The sequence below is a fragment of the Bos grunniens genome, chromosome 1 (genome assembly GCF_055505025.1).
Source record: "Bos grunniens cultivar Pamir isolate PY7600 chromosome 1, Bosgru_T2T1.0, whole genome shotgun sequence".
NCBI classification, from domain to species: domain Eukaryota; kingdom Metazoa; phylum Chordata; class Mammalia; order Artiodactyla; family Bovidae; genus Bos; species Bos grunniens.
Genome location: NC_141165.1, coordinates 119,157,766 through 119,181,842, shown reverse-complemented (window position 1 = coordinate 119,181,842; position 24,077 = coordinate 119,157,766). Strand labels below are relative to the sequence as shown.

General features: G+C 38.8%; 1 protein-coding gene across 1 annotated transcript in view; it reads right to left on the bottom strand.

Annotated features, from left to right (window-relative positions):
- PROS1 (protein S) overlaps positions 1 to 22,607 on the bottom strand; it is a 64,325-nt gene extending 41,718 nt beyond the window's left edge. Inside the window, exons 1-3 of the mRNA XM_086321474.1 lie at positions 22,460 to 22,607; positions 6,178 to 6,335; positions 3,043 to 3,067 (exon numbers count right to left, since the gene is read on the bottom strand). Coding sequence (XP_086177600.1) covers positions 3,043 to 3,067; positions 6,178 to 6,335; positions 22,460 to 22,535 — 259 coding nt within the window. The 5' untranslated portion in view covers positions 22,536 to 22,607. The remainder of the gene's footprint in view (positions 1 to 3,042; positions 3,068 to 6,177; positions 6,336 to 22,459) is intronic.
- Positions 22,608 to 24,077: the final 1,470 nt, after the last annotated feature.

The window sequence follows — 24,077 nt, the reverse complement described above, 5'->3', positions numbered from 1 at the left end:
TGTGTCACTTCCATCATAGTCTATTGATCAAAGCAGTCTCAGGGTCCACCCAGATTTGGGGGAGGGGGAAAAGGATAGATTCCACATAGTGACGGGAAAGTGGCAAGATGACATTGCAGAAGAATATGTGAGATGGGAAATATTTTTGCAGTCATCTTTGGAGAACACAGTTTATTACAGATGGGTGCAAAGGCTCATTTGAAGTCTGTGTGTATATTCCTTCCCTACTGCTTTTGTGACAAATCATCACAATCTCACCAGCTCAAAATAACCCAAATTTATTCTCTTACAGTTACAGGGATCAGAAGTCTAAAATTAAGGTGTTAGTAGGGCTGCATTCCTTCGAAAGACTCTAACGGAGAATCTACTTCCTCTGTTTCTTCAGCTTCCACAAGCTACCAGCATTCCTTGGCTCATGGCTCCAATCTCATATCATTCTCAAGTCTTGCTTTATTGTCATATATCTTACTACAAACTCTGATCTCCTGCCTCCCTTATATAAGAACATTTATAACTACACTGAATAATGTTCTCATCTCAAAATCCTTAACTTAAATCTTCAAAGACAACAATTAAGGTAACATTCAGAGGTTCTAAGGATAGGACATGAACATCTTTGGAGGGGGGTGGTCACTATTTAGCCTACCAAGGTAGGTTATAATATTTTCCCACAAAAACATTAGTTTATACTTACACTGTAGTCTTCCTGGAGACCCAATGAGACCTAGGCAATCTTAGGTCTTGAGTATTCTTTCCCTGAATTCATTTGTTCCTCCTCTTGAATCTCCCACTCCCAGAATTATCTTATTCTAGTGTGAACATTTCATTAGGATTCTCACTTTTAAGAAAGCCTTGTTTTGCAGTTCTGGACAAATCTGACAGCCAAAATTCAAAACCCTTAAGCTAGAGGTTCAGGTGAAATGCTTCATATGGTGATTAGGACCCCAGGCCAGACTACAAAGTACATTTAACCCATAAACCACCTTATATACGAGTCCATACTAATACACTGATAACATTTTTTTGGAATTTTTTTTCTAATTTTTTTAGAAGTACAGTGTTAAGAGTAAGCTGCATGGTTACTCAAAGCAGTGTAATCCTATCCCATACTTTCCCATTTCTCTTTCTTGTTGTCCAAAAGGAATGCAAGAAGTGGGAGAGAATGAATGAGTAGAAAGGTGAGAACTGGAGAGAGATCTTCGTAGCTTTTGTAGCCTGAAGCAGACGCTCTCTCAAGAATTGGAATTAGGAACAGAAACTTGGGCCATCATGGAGGAAAGCCTGAGAGAGAGGCACTTTCAGGAGAGGTTCCAGTGGTCAGGACAGAACACACTAGAAAGAAATCTTGGTTCTAGACTATGACAGCTCCTATACCCATATTGTCATATGATTATCTTTTGTAACATTTTATGATTATATTTTATTTTATAATTTTTATTTTATGATTATAAATCCAATCTATGTTGGGTTTATAGTAGTTCCCCCCTTTAACCTACATTTTGTGTTTTGGTATTCCTTCTTTCCCTTTTTTTCTTTTTCCTTGTTTATTCTTGCCAGAGGTTCATCTAACTTACGTTCCTTACTTTGCATTTTCAAAGTGAGATTTTCTACTGTTAATCCTGTCTTTGTTTTCCATTTACTTCTATCCCTGTTTTTGTTACTTGTTGTTCAGGGTTTTCTCTATAGTACTTTCAAAAATTTGCTCGATTTGAATGCTCAGGTTCTTTTAAAAATACCCAGTGTGTCTTCTTACCGCTGCCTCAGAAGTCAACACCCCAGGTCCCCACACACACAGTGGGTCAGGCGCCTTCAGTCTATCCATGGAATGCTCACATTTCTTGACTTTTTTTTCATTATATTTTGTTATTATTAGTGCCTGGAATAGCTATTGCTTCTTTTGAGATGATTTTAAGAGAAGTCAGCAGTCTAAACTAATCCACCAGTTGGGCAAGAACTAAAAACTAAAAGCTATTTCTAATGTTTACATCTTGGCTCAGAATGCAGCATTCTTCCCGAGGAGTTTTTCTCTCATAAATTTAATCATCCATTTTATCCGGTGATATTTTACAGGCCTACACAGATGGCAGTTGTTTACTCTATTTTCTAAGGAAAAGAACACAATTTTAAAACTTACCTTTATAAATACTCAGGGCTGAGTATTTCTGCCCAAATTCCATGTTTTCAGTGCACTGCATGGAGGATGTGGATAGACTAACATGTTTCCTGAACTCTCACAACCCTAAATCCAAACACTGTCCAAAATATATGTAATAGTGATCTAATTTCTTGGGTGACATTATCTCACTGTAAGGAGCTCCCAGCATGAGCTGTGGTAATTAGTGAAATTACTATTAGATTTACCAGAGACAGGATTATATACATTTCTTTTTCCCAATTAGGAACACTGGCCTACAAAATATACACATCAAATGACAAAAAGGTTTTAATTAAGGTAGAGCATTTCTGTTCTCAACAGTGGAATTCATCACACATAACTAAATAAAGACCAAAATATAAAATGTGAATCAAAAATAAGTCATAGTAAGAAAGGTCATACTTTTTCTTTCAACTATATAAATCAGTTGAATTATACTTTACGTTTGAAGAAAGTTCAACATAATTTAAAAAAATCTATCTAATTCATGTGTTTATTTGGTATTCCCAATAGCTCTGAAGTTAGAAAATAAAGTTATAACATAATATAATACAGAAATTAAAAACTTAAATAAGTTGCCTAATCTGACACAGCAGAAACTTTTAGGTCTGAGACTAGAGCCCACATCATATTATTATTATTTTTCTTAGGACTTCGGCTTTTCTATTACACTGCCAAATAAGATAGGCAAAGAAAAGTGAAAGTTGGGTACATGTCTTTAAACAAAAGGACAGCAAGGATAGCAAATCTGCATACAGAATGAGATCTTACTCCCAAGGCTAATGAAATTGTATGGGGTGGAATACATATAAACAGAGGATTGGACTTCATCATATTTACGTTTCTATCATTTCTAAGATTATATGATTGAGATCCTTTAAACTTACCTAAATATTTTGGATAAAAATATTCCTAGAAAAAAAGAAAAGAAAAAATATATCTTAACAAAGGTAAATTTCACTATAAAGTTAACATTTAACTTTAAAACATGTTTTTATATTGAAGATGCAATAAATTACATATAACTGTCATTTTCACATTACAATATAACATTTTTTCTATAGTAAAAGGTACACCAGAAGTATATGGCTAATAGCATTAAGCCAATAAAATGCTTTTAGGCTTAAAGCAATACTGATCAATTAAATCATGCTTCAAAGACTTCTAAACTGAAAACAGGTTCCATTGAAAATGTTAAATGTGACTACATATGCCTCCTTTTAGTAAATCCTTTAATTTTTCCATGATGATTAGATACCCATTTGATATATTTGACATCATGTTGATTACACACACACTAGATTAATTGTTGAATAACATAATTTGAATTGAAGTGGACATTTATCTTTTAGCATCTTATGTACATGTAATACCTTACTTATAAACTGGTGATGCACCAAGAAATTTTTCTGTAAATCAGTAATTTGGACTAAGGAATACACTTTACCAAAAGGAGAAAAATGTTAACAATGATTTTCTGATGGAAAGGTCCCCAGGCTGGTTCACAAAAGCCTTCTTAAGCCATAAAATATCTAATGTGCAGCACTAATAGCATAAGAACTCCTCATGAGAAACCAATATTTCTACACAAAAACAACCTTAAGTACAGAGCATAATTTTCATCCAGGATACAATTAAAGTCCTTATTCCTTCCTCCTCTCACATATAAACCTACACAACACTTATCTACTAATTTCTAAGAATGAGATCCAACCACTAGGCAATTCAGACATTGATATTGTCCTCTATAGCAGCGGTCCCCAATCTTTTTGGCACCAGGGACTGGTTTCATGGAAGACAATTTTTCTTCCAGACCAAGGGAATGGGGATAGTTTCAGGATGATTCAAATGTATTACGTTTATTGTGCATTTTATTTCCATTATTATTACTTCAGTTCTACCTCAGATCATCAGGCATTAGATCCCAGAGGCTGGGGAACCCCTGTTCTACAGAACAAAAGCCAGGACATAGGTAATGATGAATGGGTTCAACACGAGATAATGTAATGGGGAAAGGACTATATTAGGGACAATGGGGAGATAAGCAATAAGGTGGTGACTGGGAGTGTGGACTAGGGTGTGAGGGATGTAGACAAGGAGTGTTTGGGAAAGGAAAGAAAGTGAGAAACAATAACAAATGCTTTTTCTTTCATCTCCCACCTCTTCCTCACTCTCACCATCATCTCTTTTTCTTCTATCCGTAACACCATTATCAGAATGAGTGGAGGAGAGGAAGCACATAAATGAGTTTCTTTTCTCCACTCTTCCCCTCCCCTCCATACGTCTTCTGTCTCATTCCCCATTTGCTACTCAGAGGCTAAACTATTAGAACATATTTAGTGTTAGAAATACATGCTCAAGTACTGATGGGTGATATAATAAAATGAAATCTTGGGCATGCAGGCTTGTCTTAAAATATTCCGGCAAAATAAAACAAAAATTAGAGTGAATGGGGTACAGAATAGGCAGAACAAGAATAGCAGATGGCTGATAATCACTGAAAAGGGAAGGAGTCCCTACTTTGGGATATAGTTTCAATTTCCATAATAAAAAGAAACATTTATGTATATGTGTGTAGTGTGTGTATTTGCTTCTTACACAATAAGAGTACACTGTTACCTTGTGTGAAATAAAATATTTTTGCCTTGTCAACTGTTTTTCCACAAAAGACAGCAAAACTAAGAGAAACATTTGGTTTTAATCTTGGAGAGTGTTAAAAATGGGTAACTTGGGAAAAACTCCCTTTGAACCTATTAGAGTATGTGGAGGTAAGAGGACTAAGGGTAATCCCAGTAAACACAAGTTATCACTGTCTTGGACAGGTTCTCTCACTATAGACAAATGGTTCCTGCTTGTTACTGCTTATCTAGTCTCATGGTCCCAGGAGCTAAGTCAGAAGTAAAGGAGGTATTTTGAAGATACATAAGCCTCCCTCATTTCCTTTTGGGTATACAGTTCATCCAGGAAAAAAACTAGGGTAACCCCAAAGGTCATCAAATTTCAATTCTCAAGGTCACCCTCATCCTGATTCTTAGAGGCACTATTTATATTCTTGCTACCCACAGAACAAGTTAGAGAAAGGCTTCTCTAGGAGAAATGGGGGACTAAAGATCAGCTCTAAGGGTCTCTTATTTCTGTAAGACATTTAGGGATCTTTATAGTTTTCTAGACTAACTTGGAAAAATGTATGCACTAAAGATATAAATTCTATCCCTGGGATTATCAATGATTTAAAGTGGGCTCAGGAAACTTCCCAAGAGTTTATGGAATAAATTAGAAGTGTTCTTAGGAAACACAGTATTGAAATGAATTCTTCAGTAAGCATTCACTGAATACCTATTATGTACCAAGCTCTGAATTAGAGGTCCTGTTTTCTAAAGCTTAGTTAAAAAAGCCAATGGAGAGAATTAATGAAGCATAGTGATAACGATATAGTCATACACACACACACACACACACACACACACACGCACACACTAGAGATGCCTTCCCCTCACCCAACAGTACAAAATACTGGTTGAGAGAAAGTAGTTACAAACCATGAAATTCATACTATTTGTGATAATTAGGTATAACTGAATTATAGTTTGGTCAGAGCACATCGCTTTCAGCAAATAGTATTTCCCTAACACGCCCACCCTTGAAGGCACTTCCTCCTGAAACGCTTCAGTGGGAAAATGCAGAAGGTGATGCTGTTGTCATTGTTCAGTTACTAAGCTGTGTTCAACTCTTTGGGAGCCCATGAACTGCAGCCCACCAGGCTCCTCTGTCCATGTGATTTTCCAAGCAAGATTACTGAAGTGGTTGCCATTTTCTTCTCCAGGGGATCTTCCCGACCCAGGGATCAAACCCGCATCTCCTGTGTCTCCTGCACTGGTGGGTGGATTGAGCCCACAGAAGGTGATATACACAATCATTAATTTTAAAAAGGAACACGAGGGAACAGAGACTAAAGCTAGAAATGTTCCGTCTGTAACTATATGTCTAGGTATACTAACTGACCACTTTTCATGAGTTCTTACCGTTTCCGGGTTATTTTCAAAGATTTCCCTGGCTTCTTCTTTATTGCACAGTTCTTCAATGCATTCTCTTTCAAGATTGCCCTTTTTCGTTTCTTCAAGCAATGTATTTGCACGGCGTCTCCTAATCAGGACTTGTGAAGCATGTTGCCTCGACAAAACTGAAGGAAAAAAACATGTTTACATGAACAAATCTTTCATTTCCCCACCTAAAATATTTTTTAAACGTGAGAATTTAAATCATTTTTTGTCTGTAAATTGCATGACATTCAAAGTAGTGTTAAACTGAGGCGGCGGGGAATGCAGATACATATGCCCCTCGGTTAACAACCCAAAGAGCAGTTTGGTGTGTAGCTACAGCACTTGTCTAATGATTTGCACAAATTATTCAAGTTTGTGCTTTAGGTCAAACATAACTAACGAAAATTCAACGATTACCTCATTATGACAATGTTGGGAAAAACATCATGCTGAAATGATTGTCAAAAGTCATAGCCACAGCATCTTTAGAGTAACAAACTTTCTCAGTTTTAATGGAAAACTTGTGTGATCTCTGAGAAATGTAGGAGTACAGTTCAATCAGCTATTTGAAAGATAGCTGGTTATCTATACAAAAACACCTGGTTATCTATACAAACGAGAAAATAAAAACCCATGGCAAAAGGAAGACCATATGCAAAGCACAAAATACAGAAGACAAAGAGAAAAAAAAATGGTAACTCTGAGTATATAAAAAATTTTAAGCAGTTGACAAATAATGATAAAAATAACAAAGTTCAAAATCAAGCAATAGATTAACATCTAGAATTTATAAACAACTTTTGCAAATTAAATAAAAAATAATACAATACGGCAACCAATACAGGTATGTGTACAGTGTACATGTAATACCTTACATGAGTATTACAAGAAGACAAGAGTCTTCTCCAACACCACAGTTCAAAAGCATCAATTCGTCAGTGCTCAGCTTTCTTTATAGTCCAACTCTCACATCCATACATGACCACTGGAAAAACCACAGCCTGACTAGACAGACCTTTGTTGGCAAAGTAATGCCTCTGCTTTTGAATATGCTATCTAGGTTGGTCATAACTTTCCTGCCAAGGAGTAAGCGTCTTTTAACTTCAGGGCTGCAATCACCATCTGCAGTGATTTTGGAGCCCCAAAAAATAAAGTCTGACACTGTTTCCCCATCTATTTCCCATATATCGCTCACCATTTTTATTGCTGCTCGAGCTCAAGATAAATTAAGGCTGTGTGCATCTAAAAGATGCTATTCTGTGAGCATGCCAGCCACCAAGTGTATTGCTAACTGAAAAATGGCAGCCCAACCAACAATGAAAGGGTCTGAGATTAAAATTATCTCACTTATTTGAAATAGTTTTAGGCATGCTACCTGATTTAATATAGCAAAAACTTGGCCCTTCTGAAAAGAAGAAAGCTTTAGTCATTCAGTCATATCCGACTCTTTGTGGCCCCATGGACTATAGCCCACCAGGTTCCTCTGTCCATGGGGATTCTCCAGGCAAGAATACTAGAGCGGGTTGCCATTTCCTTCTCCAGGGGATCTTCCCAACCCAGAGATCAAACCCAGGTCTCCTGCATTGCAGACAGATTCTTTGCCGTCTGAGCCACCAGGGAAGCCTTTCTGAATGTCGAAGAAAATACGTTAGCCTTTCTGAGGAAAACAGTAACACTTTGTATTAAAGATGAATATACTGATGTAATAACAGAATAATCAAGGTCATATGCAATTGGAAAACAAACCATAAACATCACTTCTCAGCATTTCTTCCTTACAGAATGTCAAACTTTAGAATTCAGAGGTTAATAATGATATTTAAGTATATCTCTTTCCGTATAAGAGCCCCATTGCATGACACAGACCTTGTGTAGTAACACATATTATACTTATCTTTGGGGAAGTTCTCAATTGGGAAATTCTCAATTTGGAGAACTAAAGTGATAGTTTTAAAAAATGCTCATATAAATTTATAAAATCAGAAGAAAACACAGTAAACTCCATTACTACAGAGATGATGAAAATCCAGAGCATACAAGATATTTGCTCTAAGTTATTAAGCTTATAAACAACAAAAGTACAGCTTAGATCACAGGCACCCCAATGCTCAGACCTGCAACCATCCACTACTATTTGCTACTGCTTCTCAGAAAAGAGGGAAAAGTGTCATTATCTCTGATAATGAGAGGAATATTAAAAATGAAAATTGTTACACCTCTGACCTAAAGGATAACAAAGCTAATAATTTAAAAAATGATTCTGTCTAAATACATTTTGTGTGAATTTGAAAGTTTGTTTTCGTTTACCCAATAATACTTTCAACTGGAATGGTGTGTAACAACTTTCAAAGTGCATATTAGTGATTTCATTTGATCTTACATAAATAACGAAATATGCTACAGGATAGAATTATCATTTCCATTTTCTTATTGAAGAAATTGGAGCTGAAAGAAGTTACACGTATTTTTCAAGATCATAGAACTACAAAGTGGGGCTAAGGAGACAGGAATTTTTAAAATTTATTTATTTTTAATTGGAAGATAATTACTTTACAATATTGTGTTAATACCATACATCAACGTGCATCAGCCTTAAGTACACATACATCCCTTCCCTCTTGAACCTCCGTCTTGAATCACCCTCCCACGCCAAGCCACCCCTCTAGGTTGCACAGAGTCCCAGTTTGAGTTCCCTGAATCATACAGCAAATTCCCACTGACTATTTTACATATGGTGGTACATATGTTTCCATGCTACTCTTTCCGTGTGTCATACCCTCTCCTTCCCCCACTGTGTCCATAAGTCTGTTCTGTCTGCATCTCCACTGCTGCTTTGCAAATAGGTTCATCAATATCATCTCTCTAGATTCCATACATATGCATTAATATATGATATTTGCTTTTCTCTCTCTGACTTACTTCATTCTGCATAGTAGGCTTTAGGTTTATCCACCTCATCATAATGGACTCAAATGTGTTCCTTTTTATGGCTGAGTAACATTCCATTGTATATATATACCACAGATTATTTATCCACTCATCTGTTGATGGACATGGGGACAAGAATTTAAATATACCTATCCTCCAGTGCTCTTTCTTCTATGTATTCTACCACTTAAATGCCACAATGTACTTGATTAAAAAATATAAATTATGTGGTTGTGTAGTGGACGTACTTGGTATCTTAAATAAGACATGTATTATTTGTTATAAAATAAACCCACTCATCTAACAGAATGTGTTTTCAAAGGAATCTACCATTCCTTGTCAAAAAGATATAAATGTGACATCACGGATCTAAACTAAAACTACAGAAGTGTAGGATGAGACAAATATATGTTCTGAAGTGTTCTTATCACTGGCTCAGAGTCTATCTGCCCCCAAATATCTATCCTGCTGGCATGCAGGAGTGTCTAAAAAGTTTCATTATTTATCATAATATTAAATATGGCACCATAAGCACATACATGGTCCTTTTTATTATCTCCTATTAAAAGTAGGGAAAACCACTAGACCATTCAGGTATGACCTAAATCAATCCCTTATGATTATATAGTGGAAGTGAGAAATAGATTTAAGGGCCTAGATCTGATAGATAGAGTGCCTGATGAACTATGGATGAGGTTCGTGACATTGTACAGGAGACAGGGATCAAGACCATTCCCATAGAAAAGAAATGCAAAAAAGCAAAATGGCTGTCTGGGGGAGGCCTTACAAATAGCTGTGGAAAGAAGAGAAGCGAAAAGCAAAGGAGAAAAGGAAAGATATAAACATCTGAATTCAGAGTTCCAAAGAATAGCAAGAAGAGATAAGAAAGCCTTCTTCAGCGATCAACGCAAAGAAATAGAGGAAAACAACAGAATAGGAAAGACTAGGGATCTCTTCAAGAAAATCAGAGATACCAAAGGAACATTTCATGCAAAGATGAGCTCGATAAAGGACAGAAATGGTATGGACCTAACAGAAGCAGAAGATATTAAGAAGAGATGGCAAGAATACACAGAAGAACTGTACAAAAAAGATCTTCACGACCCAGATAATCACGATGGTGTGATCACTGACCTAGAGCCAGACATCCTGGAATGTGAAGTCAAGTGGGCCTTAGAAAGCATCACTACAAACAAAGCTAGTGGAGGTGATGGAATTCCAGTTGAGCTATTTCAAATCCTGAAAGATGATGCTGTGAAAGTGCTGCACTCAATATGCCAGCAAATTTGGAAAACTCAGCAGTGGCCACAGGACTCGAAGAGGTCAGTTTTCATTCCAATCCCAAAGAGTGCTCAATCTACCGCACAATTGCACTCATCTCACACGCTAGTAAAGTAATGCTCAAAATTCTCCAAGCCAGGCTTCAGCAGTATGTGAACCATGAACTTCCTGATGTTCAAGCTGGTTTCAGAAAAGGCAGAGGAACCAGAGATCAAATTGCCAACATCCGCTGGATCATTGAAAAAGCAAGAATGTTGCAGAAAAACATCTATTTCTGCTTTAATGACTATGCCAAAGCCTTTGACTGTGTGGATCACAAGAAACTGTGGGAAATTCTGAAAGAGATGGGAATACCAGAACACCTGATCTGCCTTTGAGAAACTTGTATGCAGGTCAGGAAGCAGCAGTTAGAACTGGACATGGAACAACAGACTGGTTCCAAATAGGAAAAGGAGTTCGTCAAGGCTGTATATTGTCACCCTATTTATTTAACTTATACGCAGAGTACATCATGAGAAACGCTGGACTGGAAGAAACACAAGCTGGAATCAAGATTGCCGGGAGAAATATCACCTCAGATATGCAGATGACACCACCCTTATTGGCAGAAAGTGAAGAGGAACTCAAAAGCCTCTTGATGAAAGTGAAAGTGGAGAGTGAAAAAGTTGGCTTAAAGCTCAACGTTCAGAAAATGAAGATCATGGCATCCGGTCCCACCACTTCATGGGAAATAGATGGGGAAACAGTGGAAACAATGTCAGACTTTATTTTTCTGGGCTCCAAAATCACTACAGATGGTGACTGCAGCCATGAAATTAAAGGACTCTTACTCTTTGGAAGGAAAGTTATGACCAACCTAGACAGCATATTCAAAAGCAGAGACATTACTTTGCCAAGAAAGGTTCGTCTAGTCAAGGCTATGGTTTTTCCTGTGGTCATGTATGGATGTGAGAGTTGGACTGTGAAAAAAGCTGAGCACCGAAGAATTGATGCTTTTGAACTGTGGTGTTGGAGAAGATTCTTGAGAGTCCCTTGGACTGCAAGGAGATCCAACCAGTCCACTCTGAAGGAGATCAGCCCTGGGATTTCTTTGGAAGGAATGATGCTAAAGCTGAAACTCCAGTACTTTGGCCACCTCATGTGAAGTGTTGACTCATTGGAAAAGACTGATGCTGGGAGGGATTGGGGGCAGGAGGAGAAGGGGATGACAGAGGATGAGATGGCTGGATGGCATCACTGACTCGATGGACGTGAGTCTCAGTGAACTCCTGGAGTTGGTGATGGACAGGGAGGCCTGGCGTGCTGCGATTCATGGGGTCGCAAAGAGTCGGACACGACAGAGCGACTGATCTGATCTGATCTGATTAACCCTATCTCGATGTTTTAAACACATAACAAACTAAAACTCAGAGAAGTGGAGTTTAATCCTACCAAATTCACATAACTGAGAACAAAGTTCATCAAGCCTGGCTCCAAAACCCATTCTCTTTTGGTATCATCACATTGTCTCTAATCATTTGTCTCACTTCTTTTAGATTAAAAAGTTTTTCAAGAAAATCCTTGTGAAAAGCCAACTAACAGGCTTGAAAAGTGTTACATTCAGAATAAAAATTTTAGGTTATATTTAGTTATTAGTCCGAGATTAGAAACATGACTGAATCTGTTTGATTTTTTTTACCTTATCTGAGTCATCCCTTCTGCAAAATAACGACCACAGAAGCTGAACAATTATGTCAATAACATAACCACTGACTCCCTCAATGTTTTTTGTGGGAGCAAAAATTTTCTTCAGCATAAATTTGATTAAACAACAAAAATTAATTTACTGTTGTTGCTACATAATTCATTTAACACCTGTCATAAGGATAGTGGAGTTAGCATTGCCTCTGTGGTGGTGGTGATTTAGTTTCTAAGCCATGTCCAATTCTTTGTGACCCCATGGATCATAGCCCACCAGGCTCTTCTGTCCATGGAATAAGAATATTGGAGTGGGTTGCCATTTGCTTCTCCATGGGATCTTCCCCACGCAGGGATCACACCCACAGAACTGCATCTTCTACAGTGCAGGCAAATTCTTTCACAGCTGAGCCATCAGGGAAGCTCAGCATTGCCTCTTCTCACAGGAAAATTCCCTCACTGTTCAATTCAGTTTGACCTCTATCAAGAGTTAAAGAAAAACGTTAAAAGCCCCTTTCCCACTTAGGTGTCCAAGCCTGCTATGTTCTGTTCAGAGGGATCAGAACTGCAGGTTGTCCAAAGCCAATCAGTCAGATGCAAGTGAGGTAGCAGATGGAGGAGACCCAAACTTTAGGCTAGTTCATCCTCTGAATCTCTTACCTTTGCTGAGATAGTTCTCACATTCCTCTCTCCTAAAACTCATCTTTTAAAATTCTGTTTTCTGTCTCTTCTTTTAGCCCCTCTTGGCATCCCAAGAATGAAAAACTGTCCCTAAAAGAATGTATCTGAGAAGGGAATTTTAGGCTAGCCTTTGGTTTGGCAGAGTGTTTGAATCTTTGTTTCTTCTTCAGTGTGGGACAGGGTCAGGGAAATGGCATCCAGTGCACAAACAGAACAATTAGATAACACTTTGAGATATAATTGTGCCTCCTATCTCTCTGCTGCTGCTGCTGCTAAGTCACTTCAGTCGTGTCCGACTCTGTGCAACCCCATAGACGGCAGCCCACCAGGCTCCCCCGTCCCTGGGATTCTCCAGGCAAGAACACTGGAGTGGGTTGCCATTTCCTTCTCCAATGCATGAAAGTGAAAAGTGAAAGTGAAGTCGCTCAGTCGTGTCCGACCCTCAGCGACCCCATGGACTGTAGCCTACCAGGCTCCTCCATCCATGGGATTTTCCAGCCAAGAGTACTGGAGTGGGGTGCCATTGCCTTCTCCTATCTCTCAACTGCTGAAATGGCATGTTTTGCTTACACAAAGACTGGTAAAAATAGAATTGCCATTTTTGATTGATATAGGAAGTTACTATTGTTATTTTCCAAAAGATATAGAAAAACCATTAGTTAATAATAATTGGAAATTTTATTTTACAAATTTTATTTTAAATAATCACATATTTGAGGGAGAAAGGATACATGAATATGTATGGCTGAATACGTATATGTATATGTATTTGCTGTTCATCTGAAACTACTGCAACATTGTTAATCAGCTATCAGATCAGATCAGTCGCTCAGTCATGTCCGACTCTTTTCGACCCCATGAATCGCAGCATGCCAGGCCTCCCTGTCATCACCAACTCCCGGAGTTCACTCAAACTCACATCCATCGAGTCAGTGATGCCATCCAGCCATCTCATCCTCTGTCGTCCCCTTCTCCTCCTGCCCCCAATCCCTCCCAGCATCAGAGTCTTTTCTAGTGAGTCAACTCTTCGCATGAGGTGGCCAATACTCCAATACAAAATAAAAAGTTTAAAGACTGAAAAAATTAATCATCACATATTAAGTGTAAAAATCTTTGATTTTTATTATAAAGATTTATACAATAGAATATTTACAATTGAGGAGAGGTATTAAAAAATATGAAGGTTGCAAGGACTAAGAAAAAAACCAAAGATAGATTTTTAATTAGGCATTCATCAGGCTACATAATTATTACAACTTCAGAAAAGCTTGTGTTAGCCTTAAGAAACAAATGTTATGTCTGTACATATGTCATACGTCCATTCTTTTAAAGTTTTTTTTTTTTTTTAAGAGAGCTAAAATACTAGCTAATACACTTCTCTACATTTCACATTTGTTCCTTATTGAGGTCCAACTCCCGTATCTGTACACCACTACCAGAAAAACCATAGCCTTGACTATACTGCTGAGCAACTGCTTCTGCTCATATTATTATATTAAGGATTGGGAAAACATTTTAAAAAGTATTCTGTGAAGGTGAACCATGCCTCTGTCTTTCAAGAGAACTAAGCAATGAAAAGGCTGACAAGAAACAATTTAAGAGAATCAAATACTGTAAGAGGTAGGTCTGTGAGTAAGTGAAAGTCACTTAGGCATGTCCGGCTCTTTGCGACCCCATGGACTATAGTCCATGGATTCTCCAGGCCAGAATACTGGAGTGGGTATCCTTTCCCATCTCCAGGGGATATTCCCAACCGAGGGATCGAACCTAGGTCTCCCGCATTGCGGGTGGATTCTTTACCATCTGAGTCACAAGGGAAGCCCAAGAATGACTGGAGAGGGTAGCCTATCCCTTCTCCAATGGATCTTCCCGACCCGGAATCGAACCGGGGTCTCCTGCATTGCAGGTGGATTCTTTACCAACTGAGCTATAAGGGAAACCATAAGAGGTGGGTCTAGATAAGGTTTAAATCTAGGAAAGAAGAGGAGACAACCTGTGAATTATATAGTATACATATAAAGGTGAATTTTATAACATTTGGATTAGGAGAAATGAGGGTTGGCATTTAGAAGTAGGAAAGCAGTGGCATTTTAAAAAATGTGATCATTGACCCCTCTTTTCTTGAACAGATCAAATGAGTAGGGAAACAATGCTTGAACTGTTTAGTCACAACAGAAGTGAAATGAACCTCTCCTTACATGAAGATTTAATTGTAACTAATTTACAGCCCCTAGTCTAGGAAAAAAGAGTAAGTCGAACACTCTGCCAATTATCCCCAAGATTAAACCTTTGCTTTAGCCCTAGACAAAGACAGGGGTACATATTAGTTACTTCTTCCAAAACTACCCAAAAGACAGAACAGGTAGCTTATTACCTTGAAATAAACTATATTGTCTAAATAAACTATGTATATGCTCTCAGTAAGTGATAAATTAAGGTATTTTTGAAGGAACTCAGAATTCAGAGTTTGGCAAGGTCTAAAGAGGAAATCTCTTTTCTCTCTCTTTCTTTTTCCCTCTCTTTTCTCCTCTAAACAACTATACTGTAAATTGGTTATACTTTCTGAGGCTACAACAAGAGGTCTCTTTTTAGGATATGCAGCAAGATATTTATGTAGTCAGCTTGCTTTGTCTTTTTTACCTCCTACACATTAGGGCACCAAAACACCATCTGATTTGATGTCATGTAACAAGAGGTTACAGCCCAGTAAATGTTTTGTTTTTGTTCTATTTGACCTATTTTGTTAGGGTGGCATCAATTAATATTATTAGTTCAGTGGCCTGTATCTGTATTTATGTTTGGAAAAGCAAAAGGCAACAATAAGAGAGCTGGCCTAATTCTGCAATACCCCTCTTCCTGCACCATCTCCCAGACCCCCCCAATAAGCAATAAGTATGAAGCATGCTTAGAGGCTTAGGAAGACTAGATCTCAAAGGCTTCCATTTTGACTCCTGTGCTGTGCTTAGTCGCTCAGTCATGTCGACATTTTGCAACCACACGGACTGTTGCCCACCAGGCTCCTCTGTCCATGGGATTCTCCAGGCAAGGATACTGGAGTGGGTTGCCATGCCCTCCTCCAGGGGTCTACCCAACTCAGGGATCGAACCCAGATCTCCCACATTGCAGGCGAGTTCTTTACCATCTGAGCCACCAGGGAGTCCCACCAGGGAGACTCTTAGGAATTACTATTTTTTAAGTGCTGATGTAGAAAAAGATTATTTGGAATGTTGGTAAAGCATTGACTAGATGTTTATAATTCAACATAATTTCTGCCAACCTTTCAGAACTCCCTGTGGACTTTCTAAAAGGCTGTAAGACACAGTCTAATAATAGTGGAGTAAAATGATAACTTTGGAAAGGAGAAAAAATGATTGGGATAAGAAATCGAGGAAAAGAAGGAAAATAAAACAAGTAATACGGAAAGATACATTTAACGTATATTGTGTGGGATCAAGTAGTGCAACTAGAAAGAGTTATTTCAAAGAGTAATGTGCTCTTTACCTTGACAATTACCCTCGACCAATACCCACAAAGGCTTAAATAGAAGCCTGCCCAAGTACCTAGGAATCATAAGTTTCCCAAAAGCTTTGTCCCTTTAGAAACATAGACCTTAACAACCACTGCTGCTGCTGCTGCTGCTAAGTCGCTTCAGTTGTGTTCTACTCTGTGCGACCCCATAGATGGCAGTCCACCAGGCTTCCCCGTCCCTGGGATTCTCCAGGCAAGAACACTGGAGTGGGTTGCCATTTCCTTCTCCAACAACCACAGAGGCTGTATATTGTAACCCTGCTTATTTAACTTATATGCAGCGTACATCATGAGAAATGCTAGTCTGGATGAAGCACAAGCTGGAATCAAGATTGCTGGGAGAAATATCAATAACCTCAGATATGCAGATGACACCACCCTTATGGCAGAAAGCAAAGAACTAAAGAGCCTCTTGATGAAAGTGAAAGAAGAGAATGAAAAAGTTGGCTTAAAGGTCAACATTCAGAAAACTAAGATCATGGCATCCAGTTCCATCACTTCATGGCAAATAGATGGGGAAACAATGGAAACACTGACAGACTTTATTTGGGGGGGCTCCAAAATCACTGCAGATGGTGACTGCAGCCTTGAAATTAAAAGATGCTTGCTCCTTGGAAGAAAAGTTATGACCAACCTAAACAGCATATTAAAAAGCAGAGACATTACTTTGCTGACAAAGGTCTGTCTAGTCAAAGCTATGGTTTTTCCAGTAGTCATGTACGGATGTGAGAGTTGGACTATAAAGAAATCTGAGGGCCGAAGAATTGACGCTTTTGAACTGTAGTGTTGGAGGAGACTGTTAAGAGTCCCTTGGACTGCAAGGAGATCCAACCAGTCCATCCTAAAGGAAATCAGTCCTGAATATTCATTGGAAGGACTGATGTTGAAGCTGAAACTCCAATACTTCGGCCACCTGATGCAAAGAGCTGACTCTTTTGAAAAGACCCTGATGCTGGGAAAGATTGAGGGCAGGAGGAGAATGGGACGACAGAGGATGAGATGGTTGGATGGCATCACCGACTCCATGGACATGAATTTGAGCAAGCTTTCGGAGTTGGTGATGAACAGGGAAGCCTGGTATGCATAGGGTTGCAGAGTAGGACACAACTGAATGACTGAACTGAACTGAACAACCATAGAAGAACTCTAAACCAGCTACCTAGTCAATGTAATCAACTTAGGACTGTCTTCAAAAATTATGAAATAACAGCTAAAAATCACTAGATAATTGCATAAAATTAGTAGCACGAAAGAGAAGGGCAAGAGGAATATAATAGACACAAAAGGAAATAGAGGTAACTGAAAACATAGTAGATAACTTCCAAAAATCTATAAATAATATCCTAAATAAATTGAGAAAATCTGGCATCTATAAAATGAAAGTATGTCATGATAAAGAAGTAGAGAACTAAAATATGATATAGAAATAAAAAAGTGAAAGTGAAATTCGCTCAGTCACATCTGACTTTTTGCAACCCCATGGCCTATTTAGTCCATGGAATTCTCCAGGCCAGAATACTGGAATGGGTAGCCTTTCCCTTCTCCAGGGGATCTTCCCAACCAAAAAAGTTAAAGGATGAATTAAAAAATAGTATGGACTACTTCTCACACCTCAAAAAGTCAGCCCTTTTTTATACGTATTGCTTTGACAAAGATTTTAAAAGAAGTTAAAATCCATTGTTGGCAAAGATGAAAGGAATTAGGTACTCTTAAAATCTACTTTTGAAATCAGATTTCCAAAGGATATCTATTATTAAGTAATTGCAGTTTTGCATTATTGAACTTTGCCATTTGATATTGGAATAAATTCTGAAATCAATGTAGTTATGTTATACATCATTTTAATGTGCATTTTTTGCTTTATACTTTTTGCTAATGAATTATTACTTGTTTATTTTATATATATTTTACATTATGGAAATGATGTTAGACAAAAAGCAAAATTGAGCCATTTTCTTATTTGAGTTCAAAATGGTCCATAAAGCAGCAGAGCCATTCTCAACATCAATAATGCAATTGGCCCTGGAACTGCTAATGCACATGCAGTGCAGTGAAGTTTTGCAAAGGAGACCAGAGCCTTGAAGATGAGGAACACAATGGATGGCCATTGGATGTTGACAATAACCAGTTGCAAGCCATCACTGAAGCTGTTCCTCTTACAACTAAATGAGAAGCTTCCAAAGAACTCAATGTCAACCATTCTACGGTCATTTGGCATTTGAAGCAAACTGGAAAGGTGAAAAAACTTGATAAGTGACTGCCTCATGAGCTGAAATCAAATAAAAAGAATAATCATTTTGAAGTGTCTTATCAACAAAGCATTTCTCAATGAGATTGTGGCCTGTGACGTAAAGTGGATCTTATACAACCAGGGACAACCAGCTCAGTGGTTGGACCAAGAAAACGCTCCAAAACACTTTCCAAAGCCAAACTTTCACCCCCCCAAAAGGTCACGATCACTCTTTGGTGGTCTGCTGCCGGTCCAACCCGCTACAGTTTTCTGAATCCCTGTGAAACCATTATATCAAAGAAGTATGCTCAGCAAATTGATGAGATGCACCAAAAACTGAAATGCCTGAAGCCAGCACGGTCAACAGAAAGTGCCAATTCTTCTCAGTGACAACACCCACCACACATCTCACAACCAATGCTTCAGAAGTTGAACGAATTGGGCTACGAAGCTTTACCTCATCTGCCATTTCGCCTGGCCTCTCGCCAACCGACTACCACTTCTTCAAGCATCTCAACAACGTTTGGCAGGAAAAATGCTTCCACAACGAGAAGGACACAGAAATTGCTTTCCAAGAGTTTGTTGAATCCTGAAGCCGGGATTTTTATGCTACAGGAATAAACAAACTTATTTCTCATTGGCAATATTGTATTGATTGTAATTGCTCCTATTTTGATTAATAAAGATATGCTTGAGCCTAAGGTGCTAAGTCGCTTCAGTCGTGTCTGACTCTATGCAACCCCATAGACGGCAGCCCACTAGGCTGCCCTGTCCCTGGGATTCTCCAGGCAAGAACACTGGAGCGGGTTGCCATTTCTTTCTCCAATTCGTGAAAGTGAAAAGTGAAAAGTGAAAGTGAAGTCGCTCAGTTGTGTCCGACTCTTAGCGACCCCATGGACTGCAGCCCACCAGGCTTTTCTGTCTGTGGGATTTTCCAGGCAAGAGTACTGGAGTGGGGTGCCATTGCCTTCTAGTTACAATGATTTAAAATTCAGAGTCTGAAATGCAATTACTTTTGCACCAACCAAAATAATAACAATATGTGTCTAAAACCATTTAATAGTCACACTCTTAAACTAATATATATAGGATGGATAAACAAGGTCCTACTATGTAGCACAGGGAACTATACTCAATATCCTGTAATAAACCAAAATGAAAAAGAATATTGTAAATGTACATATAGCCCAACCACTTTGCTGTACACCAGAAACCAACACACCACTGTAAATTAACTATACTCCAATACAATTTACAAAAAAAAGAGTAATTGGGGGCCACCTTGGAGGCTGTCTACCACAGGCCAAACTAACTTTTCCCTTTGGTTGTTTTCTGTACTTTGTTATCATTATTCTGCTTTTCCCCTGGGTAGATATTTTTAGAATTTTTCATTACATTAGAGAGTAAGATTTTCCACCAGTAAAAAAAAAATGGTGTACTCTTTAGATATTCAACTAACAATTCCATTTCCAGGATATTAAACTGAGGAAATGAACATGGACATATGTAAAGAAATATATATGAATATGTTCATCATAATACTGTTGATATAAGCAAAACACTGGAAATAATATAAATGTCCAAAAATATGATTTTATTTAAATATATTATGATGAACATTTATAAAGGAAAATTGTAAATCTGTTTTAAAGTGTGACATAGATTTTAATTTATTGATATAAAAACAATCATCATTCTTAGGTGAAATAACATGTTACAAATACTATTAAGGGCAAAATTCCATTCTTTCACTTACATATTTTAATTTCTAAGAATGTACATATAGAAAAAAGGGATTAGAAAAATATAAAGCAAAATGTTACTTTGGTCTCTTGCTAGTGAAGCTATAGGTGTATTTTTTTAAGCACATTATATTAAGCATGGTTTAAAAATATAAAGAGATAGTAGGATATAGCCAGTGGTTTAAGTTGGGGAAAGATGGCCAATAGGGGCAGGAGGTCAAAATGGAACCCCAGCAAACTCTAACATGTAAAGAAAAGCAGAAATCATCAAAACAACAGAAGCAGAACTAGTAACACTTACGTAGACGGAGAAAGAAAATTTGAAGATAACGCTTCTAGACATAAAAGGAGGTCAATTTCATAAGTTTCAACGGTGTCAAAATGTATACAGTTGGCTTAACAATAGGATCACCATTAACATTCTCTGTCCCCAGTACCCATGGGATGGTGAGAAGAGAGGAGACCTCCGGAACGAACTGTTCCTTCAAGAAGATCAAGTGAGAATAGGAAGTGAAAGAGTGGCTAATAACTTTAATAGAGGCGGAGAGGAAGTGTAATGTTTTCCTCAAGTTGGGAAAGTGCATCACGGAATCGCTGTGAAACTCATGAGAAAATGCCAAGTAGGCTATTTTGAAAGATGGGAAATATCATATAATTGCAGGAAGTTACAGTTTTACCACTTCTATGGAGATTTAAAAGCCAATGTTCTTGAATGTGTCCTTTTAAAGTCCATTCCAAAAAAATGGACCAGAGGACTAACAAGAATTATGCTAATAGACTAGAACCAGTAAGAGCCTGTCCCTATTGCTTCACTCCATTGTAGGAAGGTTAAAGGTTCAGAATCTATGTGGGTAAATCACCCTTAGTACACTTGTCCCTCCAGCCTGGAGAATCTGTGGGTACATATGGGCTGGAAGGCTGTTGCTTTGCTCTCTCAGGTTAGTGTCTGTTCAATACTTATAAAAAAAGCAGCCATGGTGGCAAGGGTGAAGACTACATATAGACTCAATTACATAGATTTTCCTTCACAGAGGGCCACCAGACCAGACTCTTGCTCCTAAAAAAGGCCCACCAAATCTGTTAGCAGAATTGCTATTCATTCAGCTGTTGGAAATGGGACAGATTACAAAATCCAATCAGTTACTTGGTGACTGGCTGACTAGTTAGGGCACTTTTAAATGAAGAAGGTTGTCCTTCTCTCCTCCAAGGGATCTTCTTAACCCAGAGATGGAACCCATGTTTCCTGCGTTGGCAGGCAGATTCTTTACCGCTGAAACACCGAGGAATGTTAGTAAATTCCTACTTAATTCTCCTGAAATTATATCTTTGTGAAGCTTACAATGGAGCTTTAACCATTTATGGTGTAATTCAGTTTATCTCTCCCATGCCATTTCCTGAGAATAAAACATATGACAAGAAAGCATTTTTGACCAGTGAATGTGCTTAAACTTTAGAGAACAAACTAAGTGGCAACTAAAACGTACTAAATACCTTGATATGACTATATTCTTTTAGAGAAAACTCAACATCCTGCCTTGAATCGAGGCACGAAAACATAAAGAACAGGACACACGAAGATAAATTAAAAAGAATCCCTGCAATGATCTTAGAAGAGTGGCACTCAGTGCCAAAAACTGTCAGTAAAAAACGATCTGAGAACTACAGTATTTAATAGTCCTTTTGACTTCAAGGTTAAAAAAAATGACATCTGCTATGCAAACGCGCAGTCATCTCCTAACAATTCGTTTGTCAATGTTGAGATAAGCAAAGCAAGATTAAAGTCCAGAAATTGCAGAAGGGAGGTAGGCTGCAGCAGGGGGTGCCGGGTGGGGTCAGGCGCTTGTACAAATGGAAGGCAGAGTGGGTTGCCTTTCCTCCCTACTTTTATACTGCAGTGTGCTCATCCTTGTCATCTGACTGAGAACTTCAACTGTTAGGGGCAATTGGTAGGTATGTGTCCTAACTCCTTCATTGATGTTTAGTATCACTCTTGTTTTAGAATCTGTCCCGTAGGCAACACGACTCCCAGTTGACCCTGCCCCACCATTACAACGCCCGCTAGATACGCTGCTGATGGAAGCATTTACTGGAAACTTTCTGGGAGGCTGCAGCCCCAGAAAAGAAAACCCGTCCAACAGGGCTCGTAGTTCAGTTGGCACCGCTAAGCAAAGAAGACAAGACGCTATTGATTACTCACAGTTAGCCTCCAAGACGGGAAGCATTAGGGCGAGGCATGCCAGCAGCGTCCCCGTGCGCCCACCTAGGACCCTCATGGCGAAACGGGCGGAGGCTCGGGCAGAAGCGGCGGCGCGTCGCGGCGGGGACCCCTGCGCCCGGCGCGCGGCGGAGCTACCACCCGGGCGCCGCTAGTTAAGGACTGCGGCGCGGGGGCGCCTGCGAGCCAGCGCGCCAGCGGCGCAGCGGAGCCGGGGGCGGAGGGGACCGCCCGCTCCCAGCCCCCCGGCAGGCGGGGAAGTGATAACAGGGACATTTCCTGGAAGCTTTTCGTTTCAGAGCTGGGGGCAGGGCTCAGGGAGAGAACTGGAGGCCTGGTAAACACTGTCGAGACATTCTTCATGGCCCTTTCCAGACTCCAGCGCTTTGTTCCAGTCTCCGGAAAATGAAGTTTGCCAAGAAGGGGAAGCAAAAGCGTTTAAAACGACCATCTCCAGCACCTCCAGCGAGCTGGAGTGGAAGACTGAGTGGCCCAGAAAACTGAGGACTCAGGGATGAGGGTTCAGTCAGTTCAGTTCAGTCGCCCATCGTGTCTGACTCTTAAAGATCGGAGTATACAGGCTTAAAACTTAAAAGGAAAAAATCTGATGTTGGCGATGAAGATGTTAACCAAAATCTGGAAGCGAATGAGAACTCTAAGTTGGCTACGGAGAACAGAGCTAATGGAAGCTAAAGTGATAGTTTTGATCATCTACGTTTTAATTTTGTTCTTGCATTTATAGTGTAAAGAAAGTATAGCCAAAAAAAAATGTTCTGGGGAGAAAAGAATGTATCGGATTCTATCCTATTTTATCATATTCTATCATATCTATCATATCGTATATTCTATCATATATCATTCTATCGGTTTTTGCATATTACCTCTGCTTTTTGTGTTTAGGTATGCACATTTGAAACATGTTATTAATATTTAAGACTGCGTTTAGAGCTGAACCGCCTAGATTAGAGTGGCCATGCTCTGTGGTTTACTAGTTGTATTATCTGTAAAATGGAGATAATAGTAAGTTTTTACAGTTTTGAGGAAAGAATTTAGAGAGAGAACACGTGAGGCAATTAGTGTGTTAAAAGGTAGGACGTACTTAAGGCACACTTCCTAGTATCACTTCCAGTATTTCAGCCTAGTGAATATATCAACTGATTTTCTATGTGTGTCAAAGTCAATAGGCTGATGCTCTCTCAAGGGTGTTTCCCAGCTCTAGCTTTCTGTGGTTCTGTGATCCAGCTGGATGGAAGTTTAAATGCGTCACTATTTCTGAAAATGTGCAAAGGAGTTGTTGACCATATCCATATTCTTCCCTCTTTTAACTTCCTTCTTGCTATGTCTGAATCTACCATGTCAGTCTATTCAGATTTATTCCAAACCCAGGCGATTTAATTAAAAATATGTCTAATCTCTGTAGAATTGTTTGGTGTGCTAAGCAATCAGAACATAAAACAAAATGACCTCTAAGTATTATATTTAATTACTGAATATTTAAATGCATTTAAGCCACAGCATTGCCTCATTCGTGAGGAAGAATTAAGAGTAGAATATCAGCTTTGAGATATCAATATTTCAGAAGGGAAGACTTCAAATATCA